The following is a 13,309-nucleotide window of genomic DNA, read 5'->3' on the forward strand; positions in this document are numbered from 1 at the left end:
GATGGTTATGTATAAAAGAGACCCTTTGTCTCTAGACAGGTGCTCAGACCTTACAGGACTGCCCAGGTCTGGGACCTCATGCACAAGTAATGAAGCTTCTCCTGACCTCACCATTCCTGAAGTACGGCTTGTTCTTCCCTTGCCTGGGTAAAAGACTAGAATTTATTTCTGCAACACTTGCGCCACCAGGGAGGCCCTGAGCCTCGTTTTATAGAGCAGGAAATGGAAGCTCAGAGGTTAAGGGACTTTCCCAAGGTCACACAGCAGGAAACAGGATTCAAACCCAGGGCTGACTGGCCTCGGGCCTCACATTTCCTCCTCATCCTTTCTGCTCAAGGTTTTAGTTTCCAAATGTTTGTGGACTGAGTCTGAGGGCTTGGCGCATGCGAGGAAAGACAGGCGGGAAGGTGCCGGAAGGTGCAGAATCTGCGTGTCTGTCCCACAGTGCAACGCTTACCTCCCCACAGGCACATCTGGCTCCCCAGCCCCTGTGCTCCTGCCCTTCACTGGCCCACCCCTGGGGCTCACTGTGGTGCTGTGGGCTTCCTCCGGAACTGGGGCTTGACTGAGCTGGAGGTCTCAGCATGGGCTTCTAGTCAAAACTACGAGGAGGAAGCTGTCCTTCCTGGGTGCAGAACCACCCACCCAAAGCACAGGGAAAACCAAGCACCCCAATCAGGAGCATCCCTAAGCCTCTTAGAGTCCACAGCTGCCTGGGGCTGAGGGTGAGGAAGGGGGGAGGGAGCTGGGTTCTCATCCCTGCCTCACAGCTAGAGGAACATCTGTCTGCCCAGCACTTAGCAGCTGATGAATTCTTTCTTCTAAATAGTCTCACTTCATCTCCACACACCCTGGGAAGGAGCGAGTTTGTTCCCATAGTACAGACAGGACACCAAGGCTTGGAGAGGAGCCTGCTCCCTTTATGTGCAAGTAGCAACACCACCACCACCCCACCCCCACCCCCGCCCCCATCCATCAGGCCAGCTCTTGCCAGCTCACCCTTGCCAGCCATCACACTCACTTCCCGGGGCACGCTGGTTCCTAGGACAGCTTGGCACTGCGCGGTGGTGTTTCAGGTGTCTGCTGTACTCTCGGCTCTCTGGCTCCACAAGCCCAGCCTGTGATCAAGGAGCACCCCCCAGGAGCACCCCCAAGCGCCAACCCATCTTTATATCAGCACCCGTCTTTGGCAGGGTTTCAGTATGTATAGACAGCCTTATTGCTACAAACATTCACCCTTATAAAGTGCCCATCCCGTGGTTTTTAGCATAACTGGTGCACTAAACCTCTGCCACGATCGAATTCCAGAGAGAAGCCTGGTCCTCTTTAGCAGCCACTCCTCCTTCCCGCCCCACCCACTGTACTTTCTGCCACTTTGGGTTTGCCTAGTGTGGACATCTCACACGCGTGGACTCACATCTGTGTCCTTCATGTCTGGCTGCTTTCACGGAGCCTCAGGTCCCAAGGTTCACCCACGCTGTGGCCATGTCAGCACGTTGTTCCTTTTTATGGCCTGGCAATTCCCATCGCAGAGGTGCACACCTTGTGCTTACCTGTTCACCCACACAGTGGTGGACACCTGAGGGTGGTTTCATTTGGGGGCTGTTATGCATACGCCTCTGTGACCATTTGTGCACAAACATTTGTGTGTACTTATGTTTTCAATTTCCTTGGGTATATACCGGAAGTGGAATTGCTGGGTTCCATGCAAACTCATCTTGGGGAACAACCAAATTCTTTTCCAAAGAGGCTGTGTCATTTTATAAACTCAGTGGCAGCATCGGAGGATTCCAACTTCTCTGCAGCTTCACCAACAATTGCTGCCATCTCTCTTTTTCACTTTAGCTATCCTCGTGGGCATGAGTGGCATCTCAACCTACCTAGTTCTGTGGATGGTGGTCACAGGTGCCGGGCACGGGTTCAGCTTGCGAGGAACACAATGGAGAAGCAGCTGTCAGAGGAACCAGAGCTCAGAGTCGGGGGACAGGCATGGTTTTCACTCATGCATCAATCAGGGGCTTCAGGCAATGAACGGGCTGGACACCACAGGGACACCAAGAAAGGTACGATATGGCGCCCAACCTAATGGGCTCTTCTCATGAAGAATATGACCTTCACCAGCAATCTGCCCTCCCAACAACTATCCTTGCCCGTTGACTTAAACACCCCTCTACCCAGTCACCCCCCCATCCAACAACCAAACATTCAGCTAGCAGCCCCTCAAAACATCTGCCTGTCCATTCATCCGCCCATCCACCCAACCACCTGTTTACCCACCCAGTTTTGCTCTACCTGCCAATCCACTCATCATTTCATCCACCCATTCATTCACCCACCTATCGAGGAAGTCACCCATCCATCTGCCATTTAACCACTAGCCCATCAAATCATCTACCTGTACTCCCATTCAGCCAGCCACCTACCTGTCCATCCATCCATCTTCCCGTCTACCCATGCAACTATCCATCCACCTGTCCGTGCATCTGTCTGTCCATCTATCCATCCAGCCATCCTTCAACCACCAATTATTCAAACACCAGCCTATCAAATCATACACCCATCGATCCACCCACCCATCTGTCTATGCCTCAGTCAGCCATTGACCCGCCTGGACATCCTGGATACTGGAGTTGGGACCCCAATTTGGCTAACTCAGGCTGGGCAAGTTAGGGCACCAAGATACCCTGGATGCTGATAATCGAACATGGGCCAGAAGGACTTTCCCAGCCAGGCTTTCTCCACCTAAACACAAAGCCTTTGCTCCTTGATGGAGAAGCTTCTGCTCTCTCCCCTGACCAGTCACAGCCCCCACTCCATCGGCTTACACTTTGGGGCACACATTTCTCAGCATGCCCTGCTGTCTTAGTTATTTGGACATGGAATCATTCATTACATGTGGCGTCCACCATTTTTTGAGGCTTCTCTGTGATCCAGGAAACTGCAAGATCCTTTATCATTTAATTTTCACAAAGGCACCACCAGGCAGATACTAGATCAACAGTATCTAGATTCAGACAGAGAAACTGAGGCTCAGAGAAATGAAATATCTTTTTTTTAAAGGTTTTTTTAAAAAAAGATTTATTTATTTATGCATACAAGAGCTGGGGCACAGGCCAGGATGCGGGAGTGAGAGGATCCACCAGAGACAGAGTGGGGAGCAGAACAGGCAGACGGACTGAAATACACTGCTGAGGGGAGCAGCCGGGAGACAGGAGAGGTCTGCTGCGCCATGTGGGTTCCTTCCTCCCTGGCCGGCTGGGAATTGAACTTGTGTCGCAGAGGCTGCGGAATGCTTCATAGTGTGGCGCTTAACCCCTTGTGCCACCAGGGAGGCCCAGAAGTGAAATATCTTGCCCAGAGTCACACAGCGAGTCTAGAGAGAACCCAGCCCCTGGGCCCTTCCTGCGGCCTTGCCGAGAAGTGCAGTCTCTGAGGGGCTGTTGCAGAGAGGGAGGCGTGTGCTGCTGGCCTCCAGATGGGGCTGAAGGACGCTGAAAGCTGAACCTCCCAATGGTCAGCGTCACTAGTCACAAGGAGTCCTTGACCACCTGACCAGTGTCCTCTGGCCTTGCCCCTAGTCTTCCGGCAGACCCGCAGCCTGCTCAGGGCTATGTGGCGGCTGTTCCCTTCCCGGTGCCACTCACATCATCCTGGGTCCGAGCCACACGACACTTCCTCAGCCCCGTCACAGCAAGGTCCCTATTCTCCTCTCCTTATTGGCCTCTTGGGCTCTTCCTGCCGGTCCCTTCCATGGTTGTCCTGGATCTGCCGGGTGGGCATCTCCCGCCAGGTGGGATATTCCAGGAGGCAGGGACTGGCACCCAGAAGGGCACATGGCAGGTGCCGACAAACACCTGTGAACCCCAGCCCCTCTGAAATCTCATCCACCCCGCCCTCCCCCACTCTCTCCAGAGGCCGCTGCCCAACATGCCCAGCAGACCCAGCACATGGCCACTCGCCCAGGGACCCCAGGGCAGGCGCGGGTTACAGCGGACGCAGTGCCTGGGCAGTGGCTTCATTCCTGTGCCTCTTCCATGAAGGCTCCCGGTGCCCTGTCTGTGCCCCCAAACCCTCGGAGACTGTGAACCTCTCTTGAGCTAGGGCCTGGGAGCCAGGCCCCCAGGGCAGTCAGTCTGTCCCGCGACCCTGCGGCTGGCCTGGGCGTGGTCCCGCGTGAATGGACGGCCGCGCTGCGGCAGAGCCACTGGCTCAGGTGGCCGGCGCCGGTGGGATCTTGTTCCCTCGGACAGAGTCTGCTGTGGGGGGGACGGGGCAAGTGAATAAATCATGAGGGGCCTGGAGCGGAGCGGGGGCAGGACGCTGACCTCATTCGGGGAGGTGAGGAGCGGCGACCAGGCGGTAAGCGGGCTGTGGGCACAAGAAGGAGGCCCGAGGCCAGCGGGGGGCCCTCCCCACCCACCTCCACCCTTTCCCCTGAGAAGCAGGAGGGAGGAGGCCCCAGAAGCTAAGTGGGAGGTGCTGGCAGGAGGGGGGAGGGGGGGCGCAGAAGAGCAGAGGCCCCCAGCTCTGGGTGGGGGGGCGCCACCCCTGGAGGAGGGATAGTGGGGCGAAAAGGGAGAGCGCGGTGGACAGACAGACAGAGAGACAGACCGGCTTGAGACGGCCTGCGGGAGCAGCGGGAGGAACCGGCGGGGAGATGAGTGAGAGCAGGTCAGACGGGCCCACGGGGTGCAGCTGGATGGAGGCGGGCGGGCGCAGAGCGGGCGCAGAGCGGGCACGGTGGGGCAGAGCCCGAGGCCGAGGGAGGCGGGAGGTGCCGACTCCGTGAGCCAGGCAGGCACCTCCGGGGTACCGGGCCTGCAGGGACAGGGACAGTCTGGCCAGCGCGAGGGCTGGCGGGTGAGGGAGGCTAGACTGACAGGGGTGGCTGGGGTACTCTCAGGGACCCTGTGGGGCGCACACCCCCAGCCACCCGCTAAGCCACCCCTCCCTCAGGAGCAGAGCGACCTGAGGGGCGGCGTCCCTCAGCGAGCAGGAGGTGGCAAGCCCTTGTCTCCATGGCCCACCCCCAGGGCCCGGCAGATGACAGCCAACCCATGGGGGACCCCAGCCCCCATGAGGGCACCCCAGGGCCCAGCAGGGCCCCCACCAGCCCGGCAGCCGCCAGACGGGCACTCCTCCGGGAGCTCGAAGCTGAGGTGCAGGCAGCCTACGGGCAGGTAAAGGGGGCAGGGCATGGGGCTGGTCTTAGCTTTGGGGACCCCATACCCTAACTGAGGCCCATACAGGGCAGACACAGAGCTCAACCCAAGGAGGAGACTCTGTATGTGCAGGAGGGAGGCTGGACACGCCCCCACCTCTGTCCTCACAGAGCCCCTCGCCAGCCTGCGGCACCCCGCGTGGGTGCTCCAGCTTCTTGCCTGAGCACAAGGCGGGGCTAGTCCAGGCTGAGGGGGGCCTCTGAGGTGAGAGCCAGGGTCCTGGTGGGGATGGTGGGGCGGGCAGGGGCTCCCTGCATTCCGGGCTTCCAGTGGCGGGAAGGGCCTGCATGTTCCTACCACTTGGCGTCGTCTGCCCCCCAACCTGGCCCCTCGGGCCTCTGGAGTCCTCTTCCCAGGCCCAGACCCTGCTCCAGAGGACTTCCAGTCTCTCCCGATTGGACGCAGATGGGGTCGGGAGGCACTGGAGAGGGTGTCTGGAAACCCCCCAGGAGTGAACATGGGAAGGCTGCGCCTTCCGGGGGCCTTGGGCCCAAGTGGCCCCCTCATCAGCAGAGATGCTCAGAGAGAATCCTGGATGAGGACCCAAGTCCCATGCCCAGGTCCCCTGCCTGCCCACCCACCCCAATCTTCCCCATAAAGCCCCCCAGGAAAACCCCGAGTGTTCCCAGGCTTCCTGAGAGCTGCGAGGGGCTGGCAGGCACCCACAGAACTTGCTGAGGCCCAGTTGTGGGCGGCCCCCAGGACTCCAGGCCTGCTACGGTTCTGGGGCACATGGGCAACCGTGCCAGGCGACCCTGACACCAGGGACTTACAGTAGAAGGGCTGAAGGGCAGATGTCGAGGCCAGGAGGTCAGGCTGGACCCTGGAGGGGGTGGGCAGTGCCCTAGAGGGCCTGGGGCTGGGGTTAGAGGTGGGGAGGCATAGATGGGGGGTTCCCACTTCCCCAGATGTATATTTTTCCCTGGAAGCCCCAGACTCTGACCCATCCCCGTCATGGCTCCCCCAGACCCTGGAGCCTCAGGTCCCGCAGCCGCCCGTCTGACGGCCTGTCCTGCCACAGGTCTCTGGTCTCTATGGGCCCGTCCAGACCAGGGAGACGGAGCTGGAAGGCCAGGGGCTCCTGTGCCTCTAGCTTGCAGAGTGACCTTGGCCTAGTCCCTCGCCTTTTCTGGGCCTAGAGTATTGATGGGTGAGGCCCCCCATGTCCTGCGTCCCTTCCAAAGATAGGAGAAGCCAGTGAGTGGTGGCTGCTGCCCAGCTCGTGGCCAGCTCTGCTGCAGGCTGGCTGCCACAGGCCTGGCTCCCCCCGGGGCGCTCCTGCTACAGCCCTGGCCCCAAGGAGCAGGGTAGGGTCCTAGGCCAGGCATCCAGGGCTACTCAGCGCTCAACAGCCTGGTGGGGCCCGCCTGCATCTTCCCGCGGCCCAGCATCGCCGCGGCCCAGCTTGCATATATGGCCGCCGCCTGCCGCCCGCGCCGGTGTTGCCCTCCTCGAGTGGGGAGGAGCGGATTGCGTGGGACATCCGAGCAAAGGCACGCATATCGCACATCTGGGGGATGGAGGCAGAGAAGGCAGGAGAAACAGACATAAGCTCAAATGTGAGGGAGACTCAGGAAAGAGAAGAGGCAGAGAAATGTCAGACAGCCACCACGGGAGGCGGCAGGACCCCAGGAGGCAGAGCAAGAGATACTGGGCTCCCCAGGGCCACGCCTGGCAGAGGGCGCTCTGTGTCTGAGGCAGGGAGGTTTGGCCCCAGAGAGGCCGTGCAGGTGGCCGGGAGGGAGCCCCGCCGCCCAGGCTGGCCAGCAGGAATGGGCGGGAAGAGTCGGGTCTGCGCTTACAGGGGGTGGGGTGGGGAGTCCCGAAGACCAAGAAGGCCCAGGGAATTCCTAACACCTTGTGCCCTCTCAGGACCGGGAACTGCGGCCAGAGGAGATTGAAGGTAAAGTGGGGAAGGAACTGGAGGTCTCGGGAGGGGCGGGCATAGGGTGAGCACCAGGCGGGGCGGGTGGGGGGCAGAGAGCACCAGGTGGGGGGCTCAGCAGTCTCCAGAAGGCCCCAGGGAACGTGTGAGGGGAGATGAGGCCATGGCCGAGCCGGGAGGGGCTGGCGGGTCCCTGCTGTCAGTCCTCTGGTCCCTGCTGTCAGTCCTCAGTCTCACACGCCAGGTGGGCCACGGGCCCTTGTTGTATTCATTCAGCAAACACCTCCCAGGGCTGGCTCTGTGCCGGGCCCTGCGCTGAGCACCGGGAAAGGTGGCAAACTGGACAGAGATGGCCCGTGTCCCCAGAGACCGACGTCATCAGTCAACTCCAAGTACAACCATTACTATAAGTGCTTTCCAGGAAGGGAGCAAATGGTCGGAGGGGATCAAATTCAGAGGGAAGACGCCCTTGACCCGGCATAAGGAACAGAGCAGAGAGGACAGTGTTCTAGAACGCGAGCTCCACACACCAGGGATCTGTCTTCCCTTCTCTCTTTCTCCTCTCATAGTCACCGCCATGCTCCTAGTGCCCAGAGCAGGCTTGGCACATTGTAAACGCGCCTAAATGGTGGCTGAAAGGCTGAACACAGGAACTCCATGAGCAAAGGCCCTGAGGCAGCAAAGAGAACCTAATGATTGGCAGGCGGGAATGATGGGACCAAAGGGAGAAGGGTGAACCGGTCCGGGCTGGGGTCCAAGGGAATGTGGGGACACGAGCGGTCCGCTCTGCCCGCCAGAGCTGCAGGCCGCCTTCCAGGAGTTTGACCGAGACCGTGACGGCTACATCGGCCAGCGGGAGCTGGGCGCCTGCATGCGCACGCTGGGCTACATGCCCACCGAGATGGAGCTCATCGAGATTTCACAGCAGATCAGTATGTGCCCTGGGCCCGCACCCACCCCGGCCCCGGAGGACAGGGCCAGGGCCGGGCACACAGGCGAAGCACCGCCTGCACCTCGGCCCTTCCCAAGGCCAGGTCTTCCCCCGCGGAGAATCCCACCGCCCCCAGGAGTGGGGTGGGCGAGGACATCACCCCCGCTTTGCAGAGACAAGACTGAGTCTCTGAAAGCGAGGGATGGCCTGAGGCCCCGCGAGCAGGGCCCTGGAGCCAGGTCTGAATCCAACCCCAGGAAGTTTTCAAAGTGATTTCCCGTCCCTTTTGGCCAACTCTGCGCCTTGCTTGGAGGGACACGCAGATGCCCCAGGCCGGGACCGGGAGGAAGGGAAGGGGCGCCCGTGGGCGGGGGAGCAGGGCCAGCAGAGGAGGGCAAGGGCGGGCGGGGGAAGCCCGGGACCGCTGATGGGGTGGCCCCCAGGTGGCGGGAAGGTGGACTTTGAAGACTTCGTGGAGCTGATGGGCCCCAAGCTGCTGGCAGAGACGGCTGACATGATCGGCGTCAGGGAGCTGCGGGACGCCTTCCGGGAGGTGCGCCCGGGGCTGCCGGGCCGCTTGTCTGCTGGGTGGGGGCTCCGAGTGAACGGGTCGGTCTGTGACCCGATGCCACTGCAGTTCGACACCAACAGGGACGGCCGCATCAGCTCGGGGGAGCTCCGGGCGGCCCTCAAGGCCCTGTTGGGGGAGCGGCTCAGCCAGCGCGAGGTGGACGAGATCCTCCAAGACATTGACCTCAATGGGGACGGCCTGGTTGACTTCGAAGGTACCACCCCACGTAGCACCACAAGCCCCGCAAAGTTTTGACAGATAAATGATAAGGGGAGTGTTATCAGCGCGTGCCAGGCCCGCCCAGGGAACCATCGCTGCAACTCAGGAGGACAGAACCAGTGCTTTCCCCAGAAGCAGGATAAGAAAGTCAGTTCTTAGAAACCGGGGGTACCTGACAAAAGGAAATGGATGGAGCCAAGATTTGAGCCCAGAATTCAACGCTCCTCTATATTGCATTCTCCCGGGGGGGAAACTGGATAACATCACAAGAACCCAGGGAAATCAGTATGTACAAATTCCTGGAAGTCAGCGCCAAAGTTGTCCCTGAGCTTCCTAGCAGCCAAAGCAAAGAAGAAAATAGGTTCCATTATAAGAGCTTTTTGTTCGTAAACCAAAGTCCCTTCTTCCTGGCCCTGAGGCCTCCCAGAGCCAGGGGACTATTTTGCGGGCCCTGTCCTTGACCCCACACTCTCTCACCCCAAGACCAATAGCTTGGCTTCATCTCTCGGGGGATCCAGAGAGGAGACCTAAAATCCTTGGCCTTGTCCTGGCAGAGTTTGTGCGGATGATGTCTCGCTGAGCCTGCACAGCCACTCTGTGGCTGGGACGTGGGGACCACAGCTGCTAGAAGTCCCTGGAAGTCATCATCTGCAGGGGGATCCCCTGCCCTCCACCTCTGCCTGAGTGCACTGCCCCTCACCCCGACTCCTACACCCCTCCAAGCTCCCTTGACCATCTCCCTTTCTCTGACAATAAAGTGTGTCCAAACCAGGGGAGAGGACTTTCACCTTGTACTTGCTCACCCTGCATGACTCAAAAATTGAACCCCAGGGCCATCCAGGTGGCGCAGGGGTTAAAGACACAGAGCTATGAAGCTATCGCCAGTCACTGCAACAGGAGTTCGATCCCCGGCCAGGGAGGTGACCCACAGGGTGCAGCAGACCTCTCCTGTCTCACCCGCTGCTCCCCTCAAGCAGTGGATTTCAGTGGATTTGTCTATTCTGCTCCCCACTCAGTCTCTGGTGAATCCTCTCACCCCCGGCACCTCTGGCCTGCACCCCAGTTCTTATATGCATAAATAAATAAATCTTTAAAAAAACCCTGACCCCCCCCCAAATTAAGTCTCTGGCCTCAAGCCCCCTTGACTGTGAGCTCCCAGGGAGTGGGCCAGGGCCTCCCTGGATCCTCCACCCAGTTCAGAGCAAGTGTCGGCACCGCCCCGGGAGGAGTGAACCCAAAGCCCCTATCCTGGAGGCGGTGTGGGCCCCTCTTCTGAGAGAAGGTCAGCCGGTCCAGGGTGACCTCAGAGGCTGGAGCAGGTGCCGAGGGCTCCTCCCACTCTCTGGCTTTTACTCTTGCGGGGGGCTTGTACTCAGAGCTCCCTTCCAGAATGAACTTAGCGTTCAGCTGGAAGGAGCAAGTTAGCAGACAGGCTCGGCCGTGGCCCCGTCCTGCTGCCCTCAGCCTCCAGGCTGCCCTGTCAGACACCCAGTGAACACAGGGAGGTGAGTGCGTGCCCACTGCCACCTAATGCTCGATCCCCTCCCTGCCCTCAGCGCCCCTCCTTTAGATCCCGGGCTCACCGCCACAACCTGCCTCACCCCTCACCCCTCTCTGCATCCCTAGCTTCAGCTCAGGGTCTGCTCTCTAGGGGCACCAACGGGCGCGCCTCCAACACCACCTGGTCTTTATAGCCCATTTGCCAGGTTGAGAAAAGCAAGAGGCTGAGTTTCAGCGGCGTGCAGAGGTCACGCCTCCCCGCCGCCATCACTCCTTCCAGGCCACGGCGAATGCCGCCAGACTATCCTTCCCCAGTGTCACTCGGGCTTGCCACTCCTGTGCAGGAACTGACCACGATGCTGTATGACCCCCAGGCTCATCCAGCCCCTTGCCAGGCAGAGAGGTCCCAGGGGGGTGGGCAGAAGCCGCGTACACAAGGAGGAAGCAGAGGCGGGGCTAGATGGCACAGGCATGACCTCCCCTGCTTCTGTCTGCTGGAGGGGTGAGCCCTGACCGCCCTGCTGAGGGACTGGGGACTCTCAGGGCCGGCCCCTGACAGACAGCCTGGGACAGAGGGGGCGGGCGGGCAGTCACCGGAGCCCTGCTCAGCTCGGAGCCTGGACATGGAGATGCCAGGGCTGGCTGCAGCAATTTCAGTGCCACACGCCTGACAGACCCCAATTAATCCCTAATCTTCAATTAGGCGATCCCTCCTGCCAGTCTGGCAGGTCTAGGGATGAGGAGGAGATACCCTCCCCACCACTGCCATCTCTGGCTGGCGCAGATGGGCTTGCTGCCTAGGAAGATGTCTGTCCTCTCTGCAGAGGCTGCAGGTGCCAGGGGAAGGCCAGGACGCCACTCCAGGTCAGCCTCCCACCAGCCCTGGGTCCCCAGTTTGGCTGGTTCTGGGCTGGAGGGAGTAGGGTGACTGGCGGGACGAGCTTGATTGCAGTGTGCCCCCAACTCCCCTAAATCTCATGCATATCCTCCTACCTCAAAAAGATGGCTAGCCTAGAAGTTCAGCAGACAGCTGCAGGAGCAGGCACAGGAAAACCAGGCAGGCAGAGACTGTGCTGAGCTGAGAACCCCTCCCTCATCAGAAGGCCACCCGGCCACCCGGCCCCACCGCCGCCGGTCGGGACAGTCTGGAGCTACAAGATCATCGGGTACTCCAAGAGAAGCTGTAAATTCATATTTTGACATTAAATCCACTTCAGGTAGTTTGAGTATAACACATTCAGTGAGGTGTAGAAATCTCAAGTGTCCAGCTCAACGAATTTTTCCACATGTGTGCAACCAGGTAACCATCATCCACTTATTTTAAAACCATTCTAGATTTTACAGAATTATTTAGAAGATAGCACAGAGTGTTCCCATATAACGCCCACACACATGCCACCCAGCCTCTCCTGTGTGTTAGTCAAGTTCTCCAGAGAAACAGAACCAATTGGAGGTGTGTGAGTATGTGTGTTCCGAAAGATATTTATTGTGAGAAATTGTTAATTATAGTCCCAAGCTCTGTAGTCATCAAGTTAGGGACCGGGAGACAAAGTGTATAGTTTCAGTCTGAGTTCAAAGGCCCAAGAATGATGAAAGTCAGTGTTGTGAGTTTCAGTCTCGGGGCAGAAGAAGGATGTTCCAGATCAAACAATCAGGCAAGCAAGTCTCCTCCTACTCAGCCTTTTTTGTTCTATTCAGGTCTTCAACTGATTGGGGGTGGCCCACCCACATTGGGCAGGGCAATCTGCTTTACTCACTCCATAGATTTATTTATTAATTCATACAAGAACTGGGGTACAGGCCAGAGGGGCGGGGGGGGGTGTAAGAGGATTCACCAGAGACAGAGTGGGGAATGGAACAGATGGATTGACTGAAATGCACTGCTGAGAGGAGCAGAGGGGAGACAGGAGAGGTCTGCTGCGCCATGTGGGTAGCTCCCTGGCTGGGGATGGAACTTGTGCTGCGGTGGCTGCGGAGAGCTTCATAGTGCTGAGACAACCCCTTGTGCCACCAGGGAGGCCCCTCAGCCCATGGATTTAAATGTTCATCTCAGGCCTCCCTGGTGGCCTACAACTTGAGTCTCGGTGTTGTCACTGCCACCACCTGAGTTCGATCACCAACCAGGGAGCTGACCCACATATGGCTCAGCAGACATCTCCTGTCTCCCTGCTGCTCCCTTCAGCAACGTTATTCAGTAGTAGATCAGCCTGTTACGCTCCCCTCTCTGTCTCTGGTGAATCCTCTCACCTCCCGTACGCCTGGCCTACATTCCTGTTATTCTAAGCAAAAAAAAAAAAATCATCTCATCCAGAAATATAGTCCCAGGTACACCCAGAATGGACTTTGACCAAGTGTCTGGGAACCTCATGACCCTGTCAAGTGGACACAAAAATAAACCATCACATTCTCAGTTACATCCTAAAACTGAATGGGACGTAGATCACAGCCAATGAACTAATAATGATACATTGTGATTAATTCAGTTCAGCATTTTATAAATGTATCAGTGGTTCCCTTCTTTTGTTCCACAATGTAACCCAGGGTGTCAGTTACATTCGACTGCCCCGGTTTCTCTTGGCTATGATGGTTTTCCAACTTTTCTCCCTATCTTTCTTTGTTTGTTTGTTTTATGGTGTTTATTCATTTTTAAAGATCTTGACCGTTCTGAGAAGGGCTGGTCAGGTGTTTTATACACTGTTCCAAAACTGGGATTTGCCTGATATTTTTCTCTCATGACAGGAAGACAGATGCAAGACCATTCTCCTCCCCTCACATCAAGGGCTCCTCACTACTGAGGTTGGATTTGATCGCCCAGCTGAAGGCAGTGTTTGTCAGGTTTCTGTGCTATTAAATTACTTTTCCCTCCCTTTACTTACTATGTTCTTTGGAAATCATTACACTCAGCCCACACAGGGCGGGAGTTGTAATTCACCTCATTAAGAGCAGAGTATGTAAATTAGAATTCTTCTGTATGGGAGATT

The 13,309-nt window shown here is 58.2% G+C and overlaps 1 protein-coding gene across 1 annotated transcript; it reads left to right on the forward strand.

Moving 5' to 3' along the window:
• The first annotated feature begins 5,018 nt into the window (after positions 1-5,018).
• Positions 5,019-9,582, forward strand: CABP2 (calcium binding protein 2). Its single transcript, XM_037517458.1, has 6 exons — positions 5,019-5,180; positions 7,095-7,125; positions 7,905-8,039; positions 8,482-8,591; positions 8,676-8,823; positions 9,383-9,582. Exons 1-6 carry the CDS (start codon positions 5,019-5,021, stop codon positions 9,406-9,408), a joined length of 612 nt encoding a protein of 203 aa, XP_037373355.1. The 3' UTR covers positions 9,409-9,582.
• Positions 9,583-13,309: the final 3,727 nt, after the last annotated feature.

The sequence above is a fragment of the Talpa occidentalis genome, unplaced genomic scaffold, assembly GCF_014898055.3.
Source record: "Talpa occidentalis isolate TD23 unplaced genomic scaffold, MPIMG_talOcc4v2.1 talOcc4.17, whole genome shotgun sequence".
NCBI lineage: Eukaryota > Metazoa > Chordata > Mammalia > Eulipotyphla > Talpidae > Talpa > Talpa occidentalis.

What these genes read in the sequence shown, in the direction of transcription:
- CABP2 (XM_037517458.1), top strand. Translation starts at nt 5,019, where the DNA reads ATGGCCCACCCCCAGGGCCCGGCAGATGACAGCCAACCCATGGGGGAC. An exon ending in TGCAGGCAGCCTACGGGCAG is followed by an intron (nt 5,181 to 7,094) that starts GTAAAGGGGGCA and finishes GTGCCCTCTCAG; the next exon opens with GACCGGGAACTGCGGCCAGA. An exon ending in CGAGATTTCACAGCAGATCA is followed by an intron (nt 8,040 to 8,481) that starts GTATGTGCCCTG and finishes GGTGGCCCCCAG; the next exon opens with GTGGCGGGAAGGTGGACTTT.